At 40.3% G+C, this 20,823-nt stretch overlaps 1 protein-coding gene across 2 annotated transcripts in view; it reads left to right on the top strand.

The window, feature by feature from the left end:
• The window catches only part of PRDM5 (PR/SET domain 5), a 185,679-nt gene that overhangs the window by 11,861 nt on the left and 152,995 nt on the right, over positions 1 to 20,823 (top strand). For both annotated transcript variants that reach the window (XM_046655654.1, XM_046655653.1), the window contains exon 2: positions 8,308 to 8,391. In XM_046655654.1, coding sequence (XP_046511610.1) covers positions 8,308 to 8,391 — 84 coding nt within the window. The remainder of the gene's footprint in view (positions 1 to 8,307; positions 8,392 to 20,823) is intronic.

Below are 20,823 nucleotides of genomic sequence, written 5' to 3'. Positions count from 1 at the left end.
TTTGATGAAATGGTGTGTTACTTAATAGAATTTCTTTTAAAAGTATATCCCTGTTGTTTTAAGAGTCGTTATTTAGCTCATATATTCCACACACCTAGTTCATTGTCATAGATTCATTTTGAGTGTATATACACCAGCTACTCATTTTCTTCCATTTTCTGACTTTTGTTCTGGTTCATTTGTTTAGTTAGAGACTTTTCACAGTTCTTTTTCTCGTTAAACCATGTGGATATGGTTCTCTCTGAACCTGTGTGTGTCATCAAGTAGCTTTCCTTCCACCTGCCTCTAAGGGATTTCCTGACTGGGTAAGTGATTCTCAGGTTGTTTTGTTTCTCTTTCAGTTCATTCTTTAAAAGTATTTAGTTGGGAAATCATGTTTTTTTCTCTCTTAAAAGTTTTATTTATTTTTTTGAGTGTCCGTACTTGAATCTCCTTAAATTCCCTCATGTAATTGAGGCATTCCTTTTAATTAAGCATTCTGTCTCCTACAGAAGTTCTCTTTCACAGAGTGGGGTTCTCATTTTTCTGCCCCATCTCTCAGGCAGCTGGGTCCTTTGTTTCAGCGATTTGCCTTGGTTGCTTTATTGAAGCCCATGGCCGGTTATTGGAGAACCCTCTGTGGTGCCAGTTCTGCCCTGTAGGCAAAGGGGCCTGTATCACCTTGGGCCTGCACTGGCAGACAGGTGGTCAGTTCCTCGTCCCTCAGCTTTCTGTTCTTCTTGTGCTTTCTTGGTCTGCAAGGATGGGAAAGGCTGTGGGCTGTGGCCCCCTCTTCCATCTCTGACTCAGATTCTTTTCAGGATCCTCTGGTTTCCAGTCCTTAGCCTTGGCTCCTCTGCTGTTTTCCAGTTTATTACTCAGCCCACTGGAGAGAATGCCTCACAACAGTTCTGTGCCAGAACATAAGGCTTCACTTACACACAGTTGCCCGTACATGCTAGTATCAGTTGTTTTGTTCAAGAGAAGCAAGAAGCTTAGGGTTGGGGTTAAGGGAAAAGGTGTTGCAGTCAGGTCACCATATACCCAGAATCTCTTCTTCCCCACAACTCTTCTGCATTTCCTGTTTCATATTTATTTTATAAGTGATGCATTTTATAAAGAATAGTTCTGTTATAATTGGGCACTAGTGCCTTTCTTTTGCCTGACATCCGCTGTATCAGCTGAGAGTAATAGAGACAAGCGAAGTGATCTAGACCTTGGGAATTCTGTTCTCCCTATAACAAGAAGTTGGCAAGCGGGCATTTGCTGCTGTCAGTTCAGTGGCTCAAAATGTCAAAGGAGAAGTCTTTGCCATTCTCTTGGCCTCATGATGGCTGTGTTGGCCCCAGCTATCATGCTCTTATTTCAGGTAGTGAGAAACAGGAAGTAACCAAGACACTAGGGTGTATTTGCCAGCTGACTTAACTCTCATTTAAGAGCTTTTGTGGTAGGTCCATCCAATGATTTCTGCTTGCAGGTTGTTAGCTCTCTTCCCTATCTAAATGGGAAGCTGGTAAATGTAGTTTTTCTACTTGAATACATTAGTACCCTCAGCAAGGTCAGCGTTGTAGTGCTAAGGAGAATGGGTGGAGGGAAGCAGCATGTCTGGCCGGGCAGTCACAGTAGGGAAAGAAGATTGGGTATTATTCATACTGAACTTTTTAGAAACGCACTTTGTTGAAGGCCTAATTGTATTGCAAGAGCACACACATGCACAGTAGTTCAATGCTGAAATATAATTATGTTCTAAGTGGGGACTCTAGACTCCTTCTGTGAAAAATCATCATTATTTCACATATAAATGATTGAGCTGCAGATTGATTCACTTTAATCTAACTTATTTCATCTATATGTATATTTTTTTATTTGCGGAACCATTTCAAAGTAAATTACACACATTATGACAATGCACTCCTCAATATTTCAGCATGAGGACATTCTCCTAAATAGCCATAATATCATTTTAACATCCAACAAAAATCACCATAGTTTCCTAATGTCTTCTAATTCCAGCGCATATTCAAATTACTCCAATTGCCTCCAAAATGTTTTTATAGCTGTTTATTTTTGAACCAGGATCCCATCAAGGACCCCCTATTACATTTGTTATGTCTGTTCAATCTCTTTAACAGGCTCCCTCTTCCTGTTCCGTTTTTTTTTAATAACAGTGACTTTCTGAAGAGTTCAGACTAATTGGAGAGTATCTCACAATCTGGATTTATCCGGTTGCTTTCCCAGGTCTTTACTTAATGTGTTTCTCTTTCTTGTGTATTTCTTCGAATCTGGAAGTTAGCTTTAGATTATTTTACTTTTTATGCACTGATATTGTAATCTCCTCCCCACCCTCAGGGTGCATTTGGATCGCACGCAATAAATAGTGCAGCGTTAGCAGTGGGAAACAGGGGGGAACGTGGGAAGCGTCCACCTCCCTCTCGGCTGTGTTTTTTAAATTTTTTAATTAAAAAAAAATTTTATTTTAAAGATTGGCACCTGAGCTAACAACTGTTGCTGATCTTTTCCTTCTTCTCCCCAGAGCCCCCCAGTACATAGTTGCATATCTCAGTTGTAGGTCCTTCTGGTTGTGGCATGTGGGACGCCACCTCAGCACGGCCTGATGAGCGGTGCCATGTCTGTGCCCAGGATCCAAACCCGTGAAACCCTGGGCCACCTAAGCAGAGCGCACAAACTTAACCACGAGGCCGGCCCCTCGGCTGTGTTTTATCCATGTGCTCTCTTCCAAGGCGGCACTGATCTCTCCCGTGCTGGGTGAGAGACAGGCCTGGGGGAAGAGGTCTGTGCGTGCTCACTTGCCCTTTCACCTCTGGAGGTGCCTAGAGAGTTTGGCAAGCACCTCTCTCGCAGACACTGGGGAATGAAGGGCTAGAATGGTTTACTCCATACGGCCTTTTGCAAGGGGTAGAGAATACTCTCTGATTTTCCCACTGTTAGTAATGCTAACACTGGGTTCACGTAATTTTTCCATTGTAAGGGTACTTTGTGCTTACAGTAATCTGTGAGCTGGTACAGTATGGATATCTGTTTCACTATCAACGTTTTACCTAATGCTTTTACCTTTTGCTGAGGAAGACTGGCCCTAAGCTAACATCCATGCCCATCTTCCTCTACTTTATATGTGGGACGCCTGCCACATCATGGCTTGACAAGTGGTACCGTGTCCGCACGCGGGATCTGAACCAGTGAACCCTGGGCCACCAAAGTGGAACGTGTGAACTTAACTGCTGCGCCACTGAGCTGGCCCCGACCTAATGGTTTTAGCATCCATTGATGATCCTTGCCTGAATCAGTTATATTCTTAGAGATTTCAATATGGTGATTTCACTCAAATATTCCTCCTTTATTCAGAAGTTAGCATCACTCTGTAAAGAACAGCTTTCCTTCATCGTTTGCTGCTGTCTGGTTATCCTGAATTAGGATTATTATTGTAAAGGTAGGGCAAAATATGTAGGTCTTTCCCTTTATTAATTTTAATAAGTTATTGTCTAATGATGGCAAATGAGGTTTTAAATTTTTTTTTTCTTTTTCTTTCACTCTGACAATCGTTATGGACTTATGAATTTGTTAATGTGTTCCAATCAATTACACTCTTGTTCTCTTTGATTCTCACATTGTTCTAAATTTGGCCTGTGGAAGCTCTTTCTAATAGAGTTTAAGAGCTGGAAGGAATCTTAGAAATCAGCTAAACCAAATCCCTGTTTTATAGGTGAGGAAACTGAGCTCAGAAGTTTGTGACATCCTAATGTGTCACAGCTAGTTAGCGGCAGGGCAGAGATTAGGATCCAGGTCTCTTGAAGCCACAGCTGGTGCTATCCCCACTGTTCTAAGAGAGAGAGCTGCAGGAAATCTTGCTTTTGACTTCTTACCAATAATATTAAGCAAAATGAAAGAAAATGGACCACCTGTTTGAAATCATACATTTTTTGTATTAAAAGATATTGTCTAGGGCCGGCCCAGTGGTGCAGTGTTAAGTTCCCACGTTCCGTTTCAGTGGCCCGGGGTTCGCCAGTTCAGATCCTGGGTGCGGACATGGCACCACTTGGCACGACATGCTGTGGTAGGCATCCCACATATAAAGTAGAGGAAGATGGGCACGGATGTTAGCTCAGGGCCAGTTTTCCTCAGCAAAAAGAGGAGGATTGGCAGCAGATGTTAGCTCAGGGCTACTTTTCCTCAAAAAAAAAAGAAAAAAGAAATTGTCTAGTCCAGTGGGTGGCAAATTGAATAGATTAATTATCTGCTTTGTTCAGAAACAGCAAAGCAGCACTGCTGTAGGCTGGGTGTGGGCCGTCTGAGAGGTGGGTTTGGCTTGGACAGTTTGGTGTCTATAGGTTGAATTTGTCTTGCAGTCACATTTTCCTTGATCCACACAGAGTTTTGAAAATTTGGAATCCATTGCCATTATAGAAAAGTAGTGATTTCGTATACAAATTTGAGTGGTTAGCATCTCTAAAATATTTGCAGCTATCTGGCAACATTGGGCCCCCATTGTGATGTAGCAGCAGTCAGTGGGAGTGGAAAAGCGTATTAAATGGGCATGCCCTTCCAGCTTGCCTCCTGGCCGCTCCCTAACATGTCCTTTACATATTTGTTGTTGGATGTCTGGTGGTGTGCTGTTTTCCTGCCTAACCTGGTGAGCATTTCAGATAGTGAGCCTTTAGATAGTTAGAAGCGAAGAATTCTTGGAAGGTTCTTGCAACAAAGTCACAGATTGAAGCTGATATCAATCATATAGGCACACGCGAACAGCAAGAAAATGGTAGAGCTGACAGTTTTCCTGCTGCTTGTCTGAGATCTTCGGCAGCTTGAACACAGAAAGTAAAACCGATGACAGGAAGTCAGTTACAAAATTTTGAAATTTTCAAGAAGATAGTTCAAAATAATTGGTTTTCTTTCTGTGGTTAATTATGACCCTTACCATAGGTGTTTAATATGCTAATACATGTGTCTATATAAATTATGTTATAATGAATCATATGAAAAATTTTCGTTTTTTACCTTGAAGATGGTCAAATATTGGCTATTTCATATGATTCAACTAAAAGAAAAAATAATTACATATATATGGGGTGTGTGCCCCAAATCTTTCACGGGATGTGTTACCCAAGCAGGTCTGAAGCCCACTGAGGTAGAAGAAGCTTACTCTTAGGTTAGAATTTCCATGGGAAATGTTTAGTCAATAAAACAATGTGTACAGTAAAATTACAAGAAATTGCTGTTTGTATAGCAGAAACAGGAATGAACCAAGAGTTATAGAAAGGAGTGGGTAGCGGGTGCTGGGACCCTCAGGGAAGGCTTCAGAGAGACGGTGGGTGTCCCAAGTATAAAATCTTCATGAAAAGCCAAATATAATTTGTTTCAATTATCTTCCGTGTCTCTTACCACAAGTATTGTGGATATATAAGAGTTGGCTATTAACATTTTTGTAATCTTGCAGCCACGAAATCTTAAGTTTATTTGGTTAAATCATTCTAACACACACTCACTAGTGTGCTTTGAAGGCAATCTCATCAAATCCAGAGAGCTAAATATCCTTATAAATTTGCCCCCTCTGTCTGTGTTTTTATGTCATTGTCTTTCAAACTGTGGATTGCAACCCACCGGTGAGTTGTGAAGTTAATTTATTGAGTCAAAAGTAGTATTTTTCAAAAAGGGCGGTAAAATAGAGTCGAAAATATGGGAGTATGTTGTACAGGGTAAGGGCAGTAGGGAAAAACCTGAAAGCCATATTTATTATAGTTTGGTAGTTTGAGTTTATGCTAGAGTGATTGTTCACTGTTAATAATGTCATTAAAGTTAGAGTCCTCCTGATTCTTACTTTGAATTTTCAAAGCTGTGAGTCCTCTAATAATCTTAGAGGCCTGCATCCAGGCAGGCTTGTTTTCTGATCCCAGTGCATTTCTTTGGGTTTCCATTTCTCCCCTTGCAGTCTTTTGAACACTACTGAATTGATCAATTCAATTTTTTTTCCTCTAAATTTGTACTCACCGAGGAACTTTCTGGCATGGATAGATCAGTTGCGTTGGGAAGTGTGTACTCAGGTTATTACTTACCTTCTGCAGTTATTGATGAGGCTTACCCATGACAAAGTGGAGTAAAAAGTTGAACTATGTGCATTGATATCAAATGCTCAAATTTATTACCAAAAACACACCTTATTTTCTGGTCGGCCCTCCAGATTGGTGTTAACATCAGGCAGTCAGTTTCTTCATTCAGTTCAGCAGTCACCCTGTTGAGTGACTACGGTAAGTAAGGCTCCGCCCGTGGAATTGCTGAACGTTGTAGTCGGTGGAAAGCTGAGAGGAGAGGCTGCCTGGGCACCGGGTCATCCAGCTACTTGTCAGGGGGCTTGGGGAAGGGGACAGTGCCTGAGCTGTCTGCTCAGGATAAACCCCTGGTTCCTAATCCTTTCTCTGACCTTTCGTAGGTCGTTGACCTTAACCAAGCACGTTATTTAAACTCTTTGAGTCTCAGATTCTTTTGTTGTTAAAAGGGGCTATTCTCACATAGGATTATTTGGAGCATGGCACATACTATTTCAGTAAGTATTAATTTCCCTCCTCTCTTCTTTTGATTCTTAAACAGCTTTGCTTAAAGGCCATTAAAGACTGGTAGGGTCCCATGTTGATGTGCGAAATGGTTATGTTTTAAAGAAAGCATCTTTGGGGCTGTTGTGTCTGTCTGAGAAGTGATGCTGAGTGCCAGGTTTAGCATGAAGTGGCTAGTGAGGCATGGAAGGATGGAGAAGCAGAGCCAGCTCCAGCCTCTCTGAAATTTGCTCTCTAAACTTTGCATCAATGACTCTATGTTATTATAAGTAACGGTCTCCCTGTTTCTTTTGTGTGCTTGTGCTTGGGTTATTTAGGATTATAGTCTTCATTTGAGGAATCTCTGTAGCTATTTTCTGCCCCCAATTTACCATTAAAGAATAGATCTTCGGGACTCTGCCATTATTTGTGGCTTCTCAAGACCTCTTTCTTTATCTGTAAAATAAGGGGCTGGGTTAGCTAGTTGTAATTCCTTTGAGCTTGAACATTTTACTATTCCCAGGAGTTGGATTTTCTGTTGTTCATTAAGTAATTTGTATTCCTTGAAATATTGCGTTGGTGGTTATTTTTCCCCTAACAATGTTCATCAAAAGTTCCCCTGGAGATTTTCTGGCTTTTTCTTCCTCCATCTCCTTGTGGAGAGAAGGGTCGTACTGAAGAACAGTCATTGAAGGATGCTCACAAAGGCCCGAGTGGTTTGTATCCTCTGCATGCATTTCTGCACCGTCTGGCTGGACAGACACACCCCCACTCTTGTCTCTCCAGTCCCTGGATTGGGTGCCATAATGAGAAGAGTGTTGTTTACCCTTTGAACTTCCCTGGGGCCCAACCACTCCTGGTCTCACCTGGGAACTTGTCCAGTGCGGCTTCCCACATCCACTCCCAGAGATCCTGATTTTTTTTTTTAAAGATCATCTTTATTTTTTCCCCTGCTTTTTCTCCCCAAGTCCCCTAGTACCTAGTTGTATTTCTAGCTGTGAGTCCTTCTAGTTGTGGCATGTGGGATGCCACCTCAGCATGGCCTGACGAGTGGTGCCATGTCCGTGCTCAGGATTTGAACCGGTGAAACCCTGGGCCACTGAAGTGGAGCGCACGAACTTAACCACTCAGCCACGAGGCTGACCCAGAGGTCCGGATTTTAATAAGCCCAGGCTTCTGTATTTGACACGAGACACTGGTGATCTCACGCAGGTGGGCTTCAAAGCACACGCTTGGAGAAACCCTGGTACGTGCTTGGAGAAACGCTAGTCTAGAGTGTGCCCCCTTGGCTGTTTCAAAGACTGGCAGGAGAATTGAAACCTTATTAATGAACAGTCTTCCTTGGAGAATGGCAAGCCTACTTCTTTCTTGTTCATAATTGGGGTGAATTTATAATTTTTATGGAAACCAGGTGATTTTCTGCCTGGTGGGTTGTCTCTGAAGTCAGGCAAAACTGAATGCCTATGGTTTTAGGACCACTTGCCACAGGCGGCAGAGGATGGAAACGTAAGTACAGTGTTCAGCGCCCTGTCAGAACTTGAATGTTAAAGAGTTTAACCCTCTTCTGTCGGCTCCTGTGTTGTGGATTTAAGCTGTTAGGCTAAAAACAGATTAAGCTGGATTTTAACTATGTAAATATTTTGTGTTATGTAAATTAGTTAATATTTTCAATGTGTCTTAATCATTGGGCATGAAGATTTGGAGAAAAACAATTTTCCAGAAGACAGTAATTTTAGTAACTTGATTATTATACTAATCCTTTTTCAATATAATTATCACTACTCAGGGTGAAAAGTTTGGACCATTTGCTGGAGAGAAGAGAATGCCTGAAGATTTGGATGAAAATATGGATTACAGGTTGATGTGGGAGGTGAGGATGTGTTGATATTTTAAATATGCTTCTCTTTACACTATTTAATGGATTTACAAGCCTGCGTTAATAGATATTGATTCCAGTTGACTATTTAAACATTTAAATGTTCCATTAAGGAAACTGAGTAACTTAAAGTTAAGCACTAAAAAAAAAGTACTGTTGATATACCTTAATAGACAATTCTTCTAGAACTCTGAAATTTATTTAGTTCATTATCGAAAAGGAAATTTTCCATGCATAAGGATGTTTGGATTTCAAAGTAACCATGTTCTTGTACTGGATTTAGAATTTGATTTCTGTAGATGAAATTGTACTTTAACTTTTTATTTCCCTATTGCGGTTCTAATTGCATAGAAACAATTTTGAGCTCCATGTTGGAATGAAAATCTCACCTTAAAATGTTTCTTACCTTTAAAAACATGTGTTTAAAGAACTATCACACTTACCTTTTACAATCTAAAGCTTCTCTAATCTATATATGCAAATGTGTGTCTGTATATTAGGAGAATTTTCATCCTAGTTTGTGCTCATCATATTTGTTGCTGTTCTTTTCTAGTCATTAGAAAAAGAAGGGCCTGAGGGATGGAAATAGAAGAGTAAAGGTATAGAGATTGTTGGAACAAAAAAGTGGAAAAGAAAACTCAGTCCCAAAGATTGTATTTGGTGGGTTCCATGAGGATGGTGGGAGTTGAGATGTGTGTAGGTGGGGCCAAGAGAAGGGGGATCATGAAATCAGAAAGGGGTAGAATCCTAGAATAGAGAACTACATGTAAAAAGTCTCTCCGAGTGTGTGTTTATCAGTTAGGGTCTCCAGAGCAACAGAACCAATAGCATAGAAATCTATATATATTTCAAGGAATTGGCTCACATGATTGTTGGGGTGGCAGGATGGAATCTGTAGGGCAGGCCCACAGGCTGGAAACTCAGACAGGCGTTGGTGCTGTGGTCTTGAGGCAGAACTTCTCTGGCTAACCTCAGTTTTTGCATTTAAGGTATTTGATTAGATGAGGGCCGCACACAGTATTGACGGTAATCTCCTTCACTTAAAGTCAACTGATTGCAGATGTTAACCACATTTACAAAATACATTCACAGCAACACCTAGATTAGTATTTGAATAAATAACTGGGTACTCCAGCCCAGCCAAGTGGACCCCTGAATCTGTCATAGTGTATTATCCACAAGCAAAATATATTTTTTAAGCATCACCTATATTGCTGGAGGTGGCGAGAAGGGTGCTTTATTTTTTTAAAAATGCAATTAAATTGTTTTCCTAAAGATTGGCACCTGAGCTAACATCTGTTGCCAATTTTTTTTTTTTCCTTCTCCTCCCCAAAGCCCCCCAGTACATAGTTGTATATTCTAGTTGTGAGTGCCTCTGTTTGTGCTATGTGGGACGCCACCTCAGCATGGCCTGATGAGTAGTGCCATGTCTGCACCCAGGATCTGAACCGGCGAAACCCTGGGCTACCGAAGCAGAGTGCGAGAACTTAACCACCTGGCCACGGGGCCGGCCCCTGGAGAGTAGCGTGCTTTAAAAGATTCTTGAAAGATTTCTGCAGTGCAGGTGATGGAAAATGGAAATTCATAATTCAAATGGAAAATGTTATTGATATTGCCTTCGTGCTGTTTTCTTTCTTTTTATGAGTCTAAAAATATTTTTAATGGTTTTCACTATTTTTCTATAAGGTGTTAATTTTCTCAGCAGTTAATTTTTTTACCGTGAAGCTTTTCAGAAATCAAACATTTATGTGGCTAAAAAAAATTGATACCACCTAAGTAAGTCATAAATGATGAAAATAGCAATTATTTAAGAGGCTATTAATGGCTTTTGATATTTGTTTTGTCTCTGAAAATTTTAGTGTGATGGTCAGGCTAATGTTTTGCACAGCTGTTTGTGAAGCATTGTTAAGCAGATAATGATTATAATTTTTATTTTGGAAGGACTTGCATGTAGGAAACTTAAGAAGACGACTTTTTTGTACACTTAAACTTATATAGTTCTGTATGTCAATCTCAATGAAACTGGAAAAAGAAGGCTGGTTTTGTACTTTTACATAGTTGACAGTGCAGCAGCAGATCAGCCAGTTTTGCGTCATTTAGTCCCGTGGTTCTTTAATGTCTTTACATTATTATTTCGTTTTTGCCACTAATATCCCCAGTCTCTCTCATTCTGCCACCCAAGGAGCTATTGATTTTATACGTTTTATGTTCAGGCAGTGTTACGTTCACATAATGATGGCTGTTCTCTATTTTATTTTACTCCTTATTTAATATTCATGTTAATAAAATCAATATTCGTTTTGAGTAAGTCATATTTGTGCTTTGTACATATTTTAGAAAGATATTGATGAAGAGTCTTCCTGACCCCTTCAAGCCTGCTCTTTCACCTAAGACCTCTGATCCCTTTAACCCCTTGGCTCGGGTACCTTTCCCCTCCGTCCTCTGGGTCTTCCTCCTTGTAGTCTGGTCTTCCGTGTGGATTGTCAGCCATCCTCTGCTTGGTCCACTTGTGCCACTGGCCAGGGCTGGGGAAAGAGCTCGCTTTGTATGTCTTCTGGGGGGACACTGAACAAAAGATCAGCACCGATTGAACTGTAAAGGTTACTGCCTGCTGTAATCCTAGTCCTTATTATGTTAACTGAGTGAGCTGCTTCCCAGCCTTGAGCTATACTATTAAAGTCCTTTCTGTTATTTTAGCTTTGGAGGTGCCAGGATTCAGAGGGAGCACAGAGAAAGGAGAATGTTTCCACTACAGTCTTCCCCTCGTGGACCCTTTGGGGCCTCTCGTAGGGAGGTAATGAGCCTCCCGGCTTCTGGTGGGTGAATTGGGACTGCTTCAAGTCGTTTCCAGTATGCCCCATAACATAGCTACAAAACCACCACCTGCACTTCTCTAGTGGGAGTCGTCCTCCTCAAGCCGATAGTTACCTATGTTGTGGTTATGGAACATGAGCCAGATAGTGGGGATAGTGTCTGCAAAATGATGTCATGTGAGACAGCGTATGGCATAGCTCTGCCTCACTTTATACTTGAGGTGCCAACAGTGCTGGTGGACAGGGCTGGGACCCCTGGCTGGCTATTTCATACCAGGGAACTTGGAGGCGCCAGTTAGCATTGAGCCTCCTGGCGTGTGTTAGTTTGGGATGGGGAATAAAGGCATCTGAGGGGATCCATGGGGAGCAGTGACATTGTCTGCTGCAACCTCCCGCTCTGCCTCTGAAGGTGCAGCTTGCACATTACCGATGCCACCGCCTCAGAGCGTTCCCCAGCACCTCAGCCTCTGTCTGTGTTGGCCGCAGGATTTGAGATGGGGGCCTTGAAGAGACTCAGACTCCTCTGTCCTTAAGGCTTCGCGATAACCTCAGAATTTTACTTTTCTTTTAAAATTAAGTGTATTAGCAGAACAATTCTGGATTTCTTAGGCCTCAGGCCAATTGTAGAGCTTGAAGTTGGAAACCAGCGCCTGGTTTAAATGCTTCCAGTGATCACTCAGTGGCATGTGCCCAGGTGTCTGTATCGTCTTCTGTTCTTTCCTTGATTAGACGTCTGTCTGCTGTTGTCCAGGTGGTTTGGAGCTTGGGATGCGTTTCCTTCCACTCTCTACCCCTCACACTTGCTGTAAGAGCAAAATCCATTCATGTCCTGTTGCTAGAACTCTCGGTGATCCTTTGTTTTTAAATCTCCAAGGCCTTCTCTTTCTATAATATTTTCTTTGTATTTCAAACCACAGTTCAAATACCTCCTTTCCAGGCACTGGCTCTTATGATTCCAGCACAGACCTTTAAGTTTTGGCACCTATGGAATGCACACAGATTGTACATTTTCCTTGCCACCTTCTTAGCCTATTATTCAGGTATTCCAAAGTGGCTGCTGGTGAATCCAGTCTTGCTTGAATCCTCCAAACAGCTCTGCTTTTGGCAGTGGGTCTTCCCTTGTTTTTCCAAAGCGTCCTCTTACATTGCCTGCAAGAGGTTTTTGTGTAGAAACTGGCCTGGTAAGTTCTCAGAATTTGGCATTGTCCTGACGTTTCCAGTCGAGTCATTCATTCCTGAACTTTGCATCTATTCTGAGATCGTGAAGGTCTCAGCCCTCTCCTTGTCTGTCTCCTCCACTCTTGCTGGACCCGTGTTTGCCTCTCCGTCTCTGAGCAGTTCAGCTGGTGCAGTTGGGTTTTCAGTGCTGTGATCTGATGCAGGTTGAGCCAGAACCCATGCCACAGTTTAGAAATACTGGATGGTCTCCTGTGGGCAAAAAGTTCTTGCTGTTAGCCAGTTAAGAACTCGCATGCAGAATCCCAAGGAGCCAGTTAAATACTTGAGATTCAAGTGAAATATCCAAATTCTGGGTTATGTTTTTATAGGAAAAAATAAATCTGTTTTACTTAGATACAGATTGATTTCTTACAATTATGTCATTGATAACTTAGTAGAAAAGTATCTGTCTCAACACAAGGACATTAGGAAAACAACAAAACAGGGCTTAACTTTGCTTTTTAAAAAGGCTAAGCTCTTGCTTTTAAGGAGCCTGTGGTCTTGGAAGGGTTCCAGAAGTAACACATTGTGGGACACACCAAGTGCAGTGAGAGCAGTCTGCTTTACCTGCATGAGGCTGACTTAATGGTACTTAAAAAGTTTTACGTTAGTTTATTTTTCTAAATCTATCCCTTTGAGAGTTGATGAGGGAAACTATATTTCTTCTGTTTTTGGAAACTTTCTTCCCAACCCCTAGTCCCCACTTCACTTATACATTGGTGATGGTCCCTAATTAGTAACCCCTTTCTCCTTAGTTCTAATCAAGGAAGAACAGATAGGAGCCAGATGATTTAAAAATATCTACCTCATTAATGAGCACACAATAACTAAGTTCATGGCTCCAGAAAAGCTGGATTGGAGAATGTGACTAGGATCCAAGGTCAGAGTGTGGAATTTATACTCTGCTGCGTAATTCTTGATCTTTGTACCACATGTGGCAAGAGTTGGGCCCGCAAAGGAGATTCTGAATAGATTTGCTCCTCATCTGCATGGAGAATTGTGGCCTGACTCACAGACTCAGTTTACAGCATATTTAGATTGGAGGATACCAGAGAGTGTGGGAGAAGGACAGGTGTCAGCCTGCTGTGGAAGGCATACCCTGAGTCTGATGGCGGGTCTACTTCCTACGTGGCTGGGTGTTGGGCATAGAGAGGAATGACTGTCAGGGTCTCGACAATCAGCTGAAGAGAAGGAAGTGAAGGAGAGACACCCTGTCTCCTGGAGGAGAAAGTGAGGAAATGTGAACAGGAGGAGTAAGAGTTCTTGACTGAGAATTCGTGCATGTAGAGTTCGTTTCTCTCTTTTCTCCTACTGAAAAATGATGAGGCCATTTGAAGTTCTTTACAAAACAAAAATAGGCGGGTAGGTGAAGGCTGATAGAAACAGGAAGGATACCAGAGTCAAGGGATCTTCAGTCTGATTGTGCCTTCAGGATGCAGTAAAGCCCTTGTTCTCTTGGGGCTTATGTTTCAGTAGGGAAAGATAGATGTAAACACCCTTAAAAAGTAATAAAATGATAGGTAGTGATATGGATATAAAGAAAATAGGGCAAGAAAACTTATCTCAAATAAGAGATACTTAACTTGAACACATTGATATTACTGCTGAGAACAATTACAAAAGACGGATTAAGTATAAAAATAGTTTGTGTAAGGCCGTCAAAGAGTTGTGAAAGCAAGAAGTCCCAGAGTGACTAAAGCTTGAGAGAGGAGAAAGCTGGGGAGATGTGAAGTGATAATCCACAGCCTCTTTTCTCTTGGGGAGGTGGTCAGACTTGTGCTGATTCTGGATGTGGGCAAGAGGCTGAAAATCTGACCTCGGCCCATGTAGAGGGTTAGTGTTGGAGCATGGAGAAACAGGTATCACTTTTGGCGCTCTTGTGAAGTTGGAATGACAATATTGAATACCCAAAGGAACTCAAAAATATTGCTAACTCTTCCTCAAGACATTTGCAAGAATTATGAAGTGGCATGGTAGAATGCTATATAGTTAAGCCATACATTTCCAAGAGGCAAAATGTTCTGCAGTCTCACGTTGCTGCAGAGGACCATCAGTGCACATCAGACTTTCAGTTGGAAGCACTGTAGGGCTGTGCTGTAGGAAGAGGCTCAACTGAGGCCGGCTGAAGCCTGCCAGCTGCAACCCAGCCTTGAATCAGCTCACTCCCAGATTGGCTTAAAGTGAACAGTTTCCCTCTGCCTTTCAGAGGTCAGGGTGAACCTATTCCGGAGAAATATATCTAGATTTTCTAAAATTTTTTAATATACAGTGTCCAGCACTTAATAAAAAATGACTAGATGCTAAGAGATAGGACCATATGACTAAAACCAAGAGAAAAGCTGGACAATGGAAACTAACGTAGGATGATGCTGATATTGATTGCAGTAGCAGGTGTGGACTTTAAAATAAACATGATTGAGATGTTCTAGCAAATGGAAGAGAAGATGAAACAGATGAAAAGATGGAGAATTTTACTAAAACATTGAGATGTATAAGTATCATGGACATCCTCGAAAAGAAAAATATAATAACTAAAATTGAGAACTAAGTGTTTGAATTAGATGTTAGAATTAGATGTTAGCAAAAGCCAGGAGTAGTGAAAAGCGGAAAAGAAGTCAATGGAAAATATTGAAAATGAAGCACAGAGACTAAAACTAGATACGTGAGACAGTGAAAATATCTAATCTGTCTGTAAGGTTAGGATCTTTTAGTGTTTGAAAAAGAGCGAGAAAATGAGGCAGAAGCAAATTTGATGAGCTACTGGCTGAGAATTTTCCAGAACTGTTAAAAAGCTTTACCTGACAAATCGAAGAAACTCTGTGAGCCTCAAGCAACATCCATATAAAAAAACCAGCACCTAGGTATATCTTAGTAAATCTGTTGAAAATCAAGAAAATCTTAAAAACAGCCAGAAAAAAAATAAGCGACATTACCTTTAAGAAAACAACAGTAAAGACTGATAACTGACTTTTAAAGAGAAGGCAAAAAAGGTGCCAAATATAGTAGACAACTGAATAGTATATTTAAAGTGATAGGAAGTCGTTGCCAATCTAGAATTCCGTACCCAGTGGAAGTAGTGAAAAGTGAAGGTGTAGTTCTCTGAATCTCTCCATCTGTGACCATCCCTCTGTGGGACTGGTGCTGTGGACTTTCTCATAGCATTAGCCCTGAACGTAAGTCTTCCCTCACTCTTCCAAAGAGGAAACCAAGACCACTTCCAAATCCTAGCCAAAAGAAAAATTTGCTACTCTGGATTCACTGAAGGGGAGGAAAGAACAATAGGAAGCATTTAAATACATAGTTGTTAAGTACACAGATGTATGTGTTGAAATATGGACGTTACAAACAAACCAGTGAGGAAATTTTCAGAGTAGAACAAAAATGTCACAAACTCTTCAGTCTTTTCAAAAGAGGTCATAACTGGTCTCCCAATTCCCAAATTTAGAGGTGATGTTTGTTGACCATCTGCAAATGACTGCCCTCCTTGGGGATGCGGAAGAAGAGATGCTGAATTATTTTGTCGGAACTGAAGTGACAGAATTTGAAGATTTTAAATCCTATTACAGAATAGGTTTTTAGTTTGAGGAAAATTCTTACTTTAAAATAAAGTTCTTTCCAATATGTTTTATCTCAGTAAGAGTGGCAACTCATCTTCCAAGTTGACTGAAATCAGATGGGAATCTGGGAAGGACTTGATAAAATGTTCTGATCAGACATAAAATAAACATGTCTTGAAGAAGTAGCATGAAAACTCTTTGAGCTTCTTCCTCTGGTTCACCAATGATTTGGATGCTGATGCAGGTGAGTTAGGAGAGTATCATCAAAGATACTATTTGGCCAAATCTCATAAAGTACAATGCAGCTCCTTATGTGGATGATACAGAAGGAGAGGACGCCGATGTTCATAATGCTGAAGAAGACTTGGAAGATATTGATGGTGAAGAGGCTGAGGATAAAGGAGAAGAAGAAGATGGTGATGATGTGGAAGAAGGAGAAAGGTTGAAGAGCAAGATGACTAGTAGAATATGAATAGATTCCAACCTTCATTTTACTTTTTAAAATTTTATATCCTCTGGGAACAAGTTGCCTTCTCCTATTTTTTTTTCCCTTTCCTGCTCAGCTGCCTTGTTCTAATGAGGTTTCTTTATTTTTTTTCTTCTCTTTATGATGGGATTCTCCACTTATTTTGTGGGAGACTATCTTGAGCAAAATACAATGGGAAAAAATCTCTACCCATTTCTGATCTATGTTCCTTTTTAGCCCTTCTTGTCTCAGAAATTGTGACTATAGTGATATGGAATTAACACGTCATTACCCACTCTGGGAAAATGAAAATTTTCTCCCTTTGCTCTGCTGAAAGTTGGAGGGTGTTTATTCTTCCTGTGCTTAAAATTCTTGATTTTTACTTCTTTCTCTAAGGGGCTTAGAAATTACACTGTGTCTATAGATGAATATGGACATTTAGCATTATCACCATGTACATGCAATTTGTTAAATAAAAAAATCTAATAAAATGGAATTATATCAAATGAGGAAAGGATGGGTTTGAGATGTTAGGGCATTTTAGTGTTAGAAGGAGAGGAGAGAGAGAATGGGGCAGAAGGAAATTAAAAAGATGATCCATTAAGTGGATATTTTGACTACATGGCTTAATATGGCTTCTCCTTGGGCATCCTAATTAAAGTTTAACGTGGTAACTTTAAAATAAAATTCTCTGCTAATGATGACTTGAGCTCTACCACTTGATGGAGAATCATCCAATAGGTGTAAGATATTTTGGAATTGATATTCTTCATTGTTATTTTCTTCCTGTTCATTTTTATATTTTGTGTTTCTTTCATGGGAAAGGAAAGACAATACTCAGCTTTAAACTTTAAAAGTATATATAGATTTCTTTGTTATAAATGTATATATAAGGGATTTGATGCTTTTCCCTTGGAACAGATAAATTTCAGACCTTTCAAATTTGATTTGCTTCATAAGTAGTACTGTCAAAAAAATTAAAGGCAAATAGAGATGTGTTCAGACAAGCAAAAACCAGCAGACCTTCACCCAAAGAAATAATAAAGTGAAGGTAGCTCTTCTGGAAGAAGGAGGATGAATCCTGATGGAAATGCAGGACAGAGTGAAGAGCAACAAAGGGTAAATATGTGGGTGAGTAAGCGTAAATATCGATGGTACTAAACAGTTATAGTACTGTTTTGTGGGTTTAAAAATGCATGCAGTTTATATAATGTTAAGAACAATTTGAAAGGCAGGAGGAAGCAAATGGAATGAAAGAGTTCAAGGTTCTAGCATTATCAAGTAAATTTATCTAATAAAATTATCAAAAAGAATAGTAAAAGATTATTTTAACTAACAAAAGGAAAAAATGTGATAATAAAAGAATTTTATTAATGCACAAGGCAGGAAAGAAGTGAGGAAAAAGAAACAACTGGGTCATATAGAAAGTATATATTAAGTTGGTAGCTGTCAATCCAACTAGATCACTAGTTATATTAAATTTAAGTGGACTAAGTACTTCAATTAAAAGACTATTATTAATGGATTGGATCCCAAAACCAACCTGATGCCCCTTAACAGACAATTTTAAAATATAAACACACAGAAAGCCTGAAGATAAAAGGATGGAAAAAGATAAATAAATACAAATGGAAAGAAATCAGTTGTAACCTTACTAGTATTTGACAAAGTAGACTTTAAGGAAGAAGCATTACTAACAAAAGAGGGTCAATACACCAGAAGATATATGTGTTCCAAATATGAAAGCAAAACTTGAAGCAGCAGTAGAAATAGACAAACACACAATGGAACACTTAAACATGCCTTTCCCAATTGCTGGTAGAAGAAGCAGGAAGATAAAACTGGAAAGGATAGGGGCCGGCCCCGTGGCCGAGTGGTTAAGTTCGCGCACTCTGCTGTGGCGGCCCAGGGTTTGACCGGTTTGAATCCTGGGCGCGGACATGGCACTGCTCGTCAAGCCATATTGAGGTGGCATCCCACATGCCACAACTAGAAGGGCCCACAACTAAAAATACACAACTATGTACCAGGGGGCTTTGGGGAGAAAAAGGAAAAATAAAATCTTTAAAAAAAAAAAAAACAAAAAAACTGGAAAGGATAGATAATCTGATCAATATAATCAATATATCTGACCTAAATGACATTAGTGGATCACTGTACCCAATGACAGTTGATCAAACAATGCCCATGGAACACTTACCAAAATTAACCATATGCTGCATCATAAAGCACAAGTCAATAGATTTCAAAAGGTGCAAGCTCGTTAAAAATCCTAGCAAGATTTTTTTTTTTTTGGTGGAAACTGATTCTAAAATTTAGGTGAAAATCCAAAGGGCCATGAATTACCAAGGTGGCCTTGAAGTGAAAGAACAAAACTGGAGGACTCACACTATTGGATAGCAAGGCTTATTATAGAGGAATTCTAATTTAATACTATAGTTTTGAGACAAGGATGGACAAATAGACATTGTTTTTGACAAAGATGTCATTAATAATATGGTGGGGAAAGGATGATATTTTCAATAATAATGTTGGGTCGAAATGATATCCTTATGGAAAAAAAAAATTTTGGCCCCTAACTCACATCATAAATAAAAATTCAATTTCATATAATTGTAAATATAAACATGTCAGGTAAAAACAACCTTTACAAGAAAACATAGGAGAATACCTTCATAATCTTAAGGTAGGTGGAGTTTTCTTAAATAAGAAACACTGTAAAAGAAAAAATTAATAGATTGGAGAACCATAAAATTAAGAACTGTTCATCAGAAGATACCATAAAGAGAATGAAAAAGCAAATGAAAGAGGGGGAGAAGATGTTTATAACGCATATGTCTGAAATGGGCAAAACACTTGCACAGGTACTTCACAGAAGAAGATATCCGAATGGCCAATATACGTGAAAAGATGATCAGCTCCATTAGTTGTCTAGGAAACGCAAACCAAAAGCACAACAAGATGCCAAGATATGTTCACCAGAATGAGCAAAATTAAAAAGAGAGAGAATGTCAAATATTTGCAAGGATTATCTGGAACTCTCATACACTTATGCTGGGTTTTTTTAATTGGTACACTCACTTTGGAAAACCTAAGTGGTACGGACTAGAGTTGAATATATGCATATGATATGATGCAGCAATTCCATTAGACATGGTCTCAGTGGAAATGTGTTCATATATTTGCTAAAAGACTCATACAAGAATTCTCATAGCAGCATGATGAGATGTTGTTCCAAACTGGAAGTAACCCAGATGTTCACCTACAAGTAAATGGACAAATGCATTGTGGTATATTCATGAAATGAAGTGTTACAAAGCTTTATGATAATGACTGCATTACAACTATGCTCCGCAACGTGGGCGAATCTCAAAAACATAACGTTCACTGAAAGAAGCTGGAGGCAGGAGTGCATACTGTATGATTCAGTTTATAGAAACTTCAGAAACAGGTAAAGCTAATCTATGAAATTATGCTTCAGGATTTGTGGTCACCTCATTGTGAGGATAGTGAGTGGAAGTGGGGACCTGGGTGGACTTCTAGCGTGCTTGTTCTTGATCTGTGTGCTGGTAATATGGGTGTGTTTACTTTATGAGAATTCACTGAACTGTACACTTAAGTTTCTGCATTTTTTGGAATTGCTTTATACTTCAACAAAAAGTTTACTTTATAAAATGGAACAGAACAGTGGGGTAAAGTGCCTAGGCCATGAGTTTCTAGCTGGGCTGTCAGGTTGTGCTGAGACCTAAACAATGAGAGTGCAGCCATATGAAGAAGACCTGGATGAAGAACTCAGAGAGTAGCAGAGACGGCAATGAATTTGGCCTGTTCACAGGACAGAAACAAAGCCAGCGAGGCTAGTGGTTAGTGGATGAGGTGCCAGTTGTAGGGCATAGGGCTAGAGAGGTGGTGATGGGTCAGATCATGAGGTTTATTCTAGCGGCAGAAGGACGTCATTGAAGGGATTTAATCAGGAGAATGATGTGATGCTGTTCGTGCCTTGAGAAGAGCACTGTGTCTGCTGTGTGGATAGCAGGCTCTAGGGCGGCGAGAGTGCAGCAGGGACACAGGTAGGAGTCTAGCTGAGGAGTGATTCCGTGGCGGCTTGGAACTGGGCCCCAGCAGTGGAGTTGGTGAGAAGTGGCTGGCTTCTGGGTGTATGTTGTCGGGGATAACTAACACTGAGAGGGCTTGCTGATGGATTATTTGTTGAAAGGGAAGACTCCAGAATGACTTTTAGTTGTTTGTCATGAGCCATATGGGTGGAAGGTGGTGACATTGTGAGAGACAGGGCAGTTGGTGAGTGATGGTGAGGTGATGGGAGGATGGAGTGGACCACTGCATTGTACACTTTTGAAGACGGGCATTGTCG

This window comes from Equus quagga, chromosome 3, assembly GCF_021613505.1.
Source record: "Equus quagga isolate Etosha38 chromosome 3, UCLA_HA_Equagga_1.0, whole genome shotgun sequence".
NCBI lineage: Eukaryota > Metazoa > Chordata > Mammalia > Perissodactyla > Equidae > Equus > Equus quagga.
Note: the sequence above shows the minus strand (reverse complement) of the source record. Positions and strands in the feature narration are given on the sequence as shown.